The sequence below is a fragment of the Charadrius vociferus genome, unplaced genomic scaffold, assembly GCF_000708025.1.
Source record: "Charadrius vociferus isolate BGI_N301 unplaced genomic scaffold, ASM70802v2 scaffold406, whole genome shotgun sequence".
In the NCBI taxonomy this organism is placed as follows: Eukaryota; Metazoa; Chordata; class Aves; order Charadriiformes; family Charadriidae; genus Charadrius; species Charadrius vociferus.
Genome location: NW_009648948.1, coordinates 1,023,359 through 1,026,928, shown reverse-complemented (window position 1 = coordinate 1,026,928; position 3,570 = coordinate 1,023,359). Strand labels below are relative to the sequence as shown.

The window sequence follows — 3,570 nt, the reverse complement described above, 5'->3', positions numbered from 1 at the left end:
TTCCCCCAAACTGGGGTAAGCTGGCATGGATGCAAAGTTGGCAGAGTCAGGCGTCTTACCTTGGGGGCCCTGCTTAAAGCCTATCAGAAGCAGGATTAGATGCTGTCTGGCTCCTCATGGCACTAGAGCTTTAAGCATTGAACTGATCCCAACCTCTCATGGAAAGAACTGCTGATAAAAAGCCTGGATTGCTCTCGGGATTTTCTGTGTGAACTGTAGCAGACGTTCTCTGTGGTGGACAATGAAATCTCTCTGCTACCCACTGAAAATCGATTCCGTGAGTGTGATTAGAATGAAACAGAAGAGCTGCTACTGTCCGCTCTTGCCACCTGGAGAACTCTCGGAGTGCTGTCAGCAGCTCTGGGGATCTGCTCATCTGCTCTCCTCAGCAACTCTGCCATCGGCACTACAACAAAGATGTTCTGCATACTGATTGAATTTTGTTAAGCACAGCCAGGACCAAAGAGAGACAAAACACTATCAGAATAGGGATAGGATTACCCCACCTCCCCCCAGTGAAATACATATTTTTTGTATGTCCGTAGTTTAAAATAGAGCTGAATTCCCAAGGACAAGCTTTAATCTCTGGATGAAGTTTTAAAATGCTGTAGGAGCAGGATAGAAGCTCTGATGGAAGTGAAAGAGAGCAAAGCTGACTCCGCGTTTCTGAGAGTCTCGCTTTCTGTGACCTGCTCCCCCTTTTGTTGATTGCTTAATGCCATAGTAATCTTTGAGGAAAGGTGTTGTGAGGACCCCTCTCTAAATACTTGAGAAAGTGCATAGATGTTTTTGAAACAGAAGATTGTGTAAAAACCTCCAAAGAGTGAAACTGACATGTAGTTTTGTATCCTCAGGATGAGTTTAACCATTTTTCTGTGAGAGAGCCACAGTTTCATGGAAGAGGCACTGAAATAAATTCTAGCCTTGCGGGTGTGGTTCCATGGTAACTTTCTATATTTTTTTTTCATTCCCTATTTTTGCTTTTAACTTAAATCTTTCTTGCTTCACAAATACATGGAACTTCTATGTGTATGCATACATGCATGTGTTCATGACTTAAAGGATGCTGTTTTTACCTAAGACAATGTACTGCTGCTACTGTAAACCCTTGCAATGTGTTTTCATAGCTTAAGGCACCAGAGGAGTTTTTCAAGAGTAGTTCTATCTTAAAAGAAAATTCTCACAACGACGTGAACAAGCAATGTGTCTTGAATGTGGTCGTAAACTGTGTTTAAGCTGTGTCTGTTTAAGCTAGGCTGTAACAGAGACCTGGGAGAGACCTAACTTATGTATAGATTCTTACTGCTGCTTGATACAGGGTGCTTATGGTTTTTTTTTCCTCTGAAGTGACAAATACCTCTGTCAGAGGTGGATCTTGGGCTGTCCTGTTTGGAAGTCCCCGAATGTCGCTGCTGTTCCACAGTTTGGTGCACGCAGGACCCAGGGGACCTGCTAGTCCCAGTGTGTTGAGTTTGCCTGTTTGCTGAAGTGCAGATTCTCTTTCACTAGTGCTGCTGTTTGAGTTATTCCATTCATTAGATCCTGTGATTATATCACTGCAATTTGATAGTGCTAAATGGTTGCACTGGGGCTTTTTTCTTTTTTTCTGTGGTAGTAAAATCTGTTTTCCTTTATTTCGCAGATATTTGGCTTGTAAGTTCATGAAGGTGATCACTGTTGTCCTTACCTGTAATTGTGCGCTAACTGTAATTTTTTTAACTTCTTTCCACAGTAGACATCTACTTGTTCTGCAGTTGGATGGAGAAGTAGCCTTGTTCGTACATTGCCATGGGTGACCGCTGCTTTTGTGTACTTCCCTAGCTGCTAAAGCTATCAGGATTTGGTGATGGAGGCTTTACTGGAAGGAATTCAGAGAAATGGGCAGGGGAGGTATGTATGCCACAGTATACAACAGTCATTCAAAATCATTTAAGTATTAACCTTCCCTCTCATTCAGAGTCAAATCCTCTGGTATCAGACAAAGCTTACATTGCTTAAATAAGGGCTTTGGAGTTTGTCCACTAGCACATGCTGGTGGAGAAATACAGTGTGCAGTGGCCTTCAGCTGGTGTAGAAGCAAAGTCACTGGGTAAGCTGGCTTTGCAATAATCCCTTATCAGATACTATAGTCTTAATTGTTAGAAATTTAATTTTACATCTTCCTGAAAACCTTACCTCTTTTTTGTTGTTGTTGTTGTTGTTGTTGTAAACCCTTCTTACCTTCTGACATCAGGAGCAGGTGGGAATAAATATTTTTTTTTTTGTAACAGCCTTGCAAGGTTAATGAGACATGACTTTGTTATCTGTTTTTATTGAAAACATCTGATTATTTCCTGCTCGTGTTGAACCGGCAGAGTCCCATTCATTTCTGAAGAATCCTTAATGCTCTGTCTTTGGTGAAAGTATCTAGACTTTTGGATCCCAGGGAGAGTCTGTAGTGCCAATAATGGAAAAAATAATGTTTTATGTGTTAAACAAGCATGAAGCAAAAGTCCCTGATGCCATTTTCATAGTCATCTTTGAGAATGTGACTCACGTTTACTGATACCATATCTTCTGCAGATAACTGGTTGCAGAAATCAAGTTTAGACTTAGCTTTATGTTAGCAGATGCTGTGAAGGAAATGTTCTTACTTTGCATAATAGCTGCTAATTTTTGGTTAACTTGCAGGACAGGGTGAACTTCAAATTTAACTGATGTTGGCTCCTTTAAGAAGTATTTCTTTCCCTTTTTTTTATGTTGTGAAGTGTGCATATGCTCTGGGGGAACAGAGAAATTTCAATCCCTTAACCTATTGATTTCCATTTCTTTTCAGTGCTTCCTGTTTGACAGGCAAATTAAAGGGGTAAAGATCATCATGGAGTTCACCGCCCTCTAGGGCTGTATCGTGCAAGCCTTAATACTGTCCCTGGCTTAGCAGCTTGTGAAGTTTTAGAGGAGTTAGTTGAATTGGCTTCAATAATTACTGCACCAAATTAGAAATTGCAGCGTCGCTAGGGAGCTTGCTCTCCCCAATGGATTGCAAATGTTTTATTATTCATTATCATGTTGTCATCCAACCCCCTCTACTTAGGGGTTTGTCTCCATTTGTGATAAACTTCTGTTTTCAGGAGCTGATAGCTTGGCTGTAAGATTTCTCTGGTGACTGCAACTTGGTATAAAATGCTTCTGCCTGGAGAGCAATTAAGGCAAATACAAAATATGGATAAAACATGCTCCAGTTTACTTAGATAATGCATAGTAACAAGACAAAGGGATAAGTGTTTATAGGTGCTTGTAATGGTTCTCTGAATAGAAGACAAACCCCCTACATTTAAAGTGTGTAGGTCGTTTGTTCTCATTGGGATTTCACAAGTATTCTGCATTGGTCATTGCCAAATTGAGGTCTCTGACTGGTGATACGAGCATACCACTTGTGAGATATTGCATTAGAGAATGGGATGAACACGTAAGTATTAATTATATTTCTCCACAAGCTAATTTGCATAGAGTTCAAAGATTGCACGTACAGAGTTGTTCCCTTGGTGCAAATCAGTTTGTTCCGCTGACTGTGTTGGTGTGGGACGCTGT

General features: G+C 40.8%; 1 protein-coding gene across 1 annotated transcript in view; it reads left to right on the top strand.

The window, feature by feature from the left end:
* Window positions 1-1,846: 1,846 nt before the first annotated feature.
* Window positions 1,847-3,570, top strand: part of CEP63 (centrosomal protein 63kDa) — a 20,367-nt gene continuing 18,643 nt past the window's right edge. Inside the window, exon 1 of the mRNA XM_009887358.1 lies at window positions 1,847-1,887. Coding sequence (XP_009885660.1) covers window positions 1,847-1,887 — 41 coding nt within the window. The remainder of the gene's footprint in view (window positions 1,888-3,570) is intronic.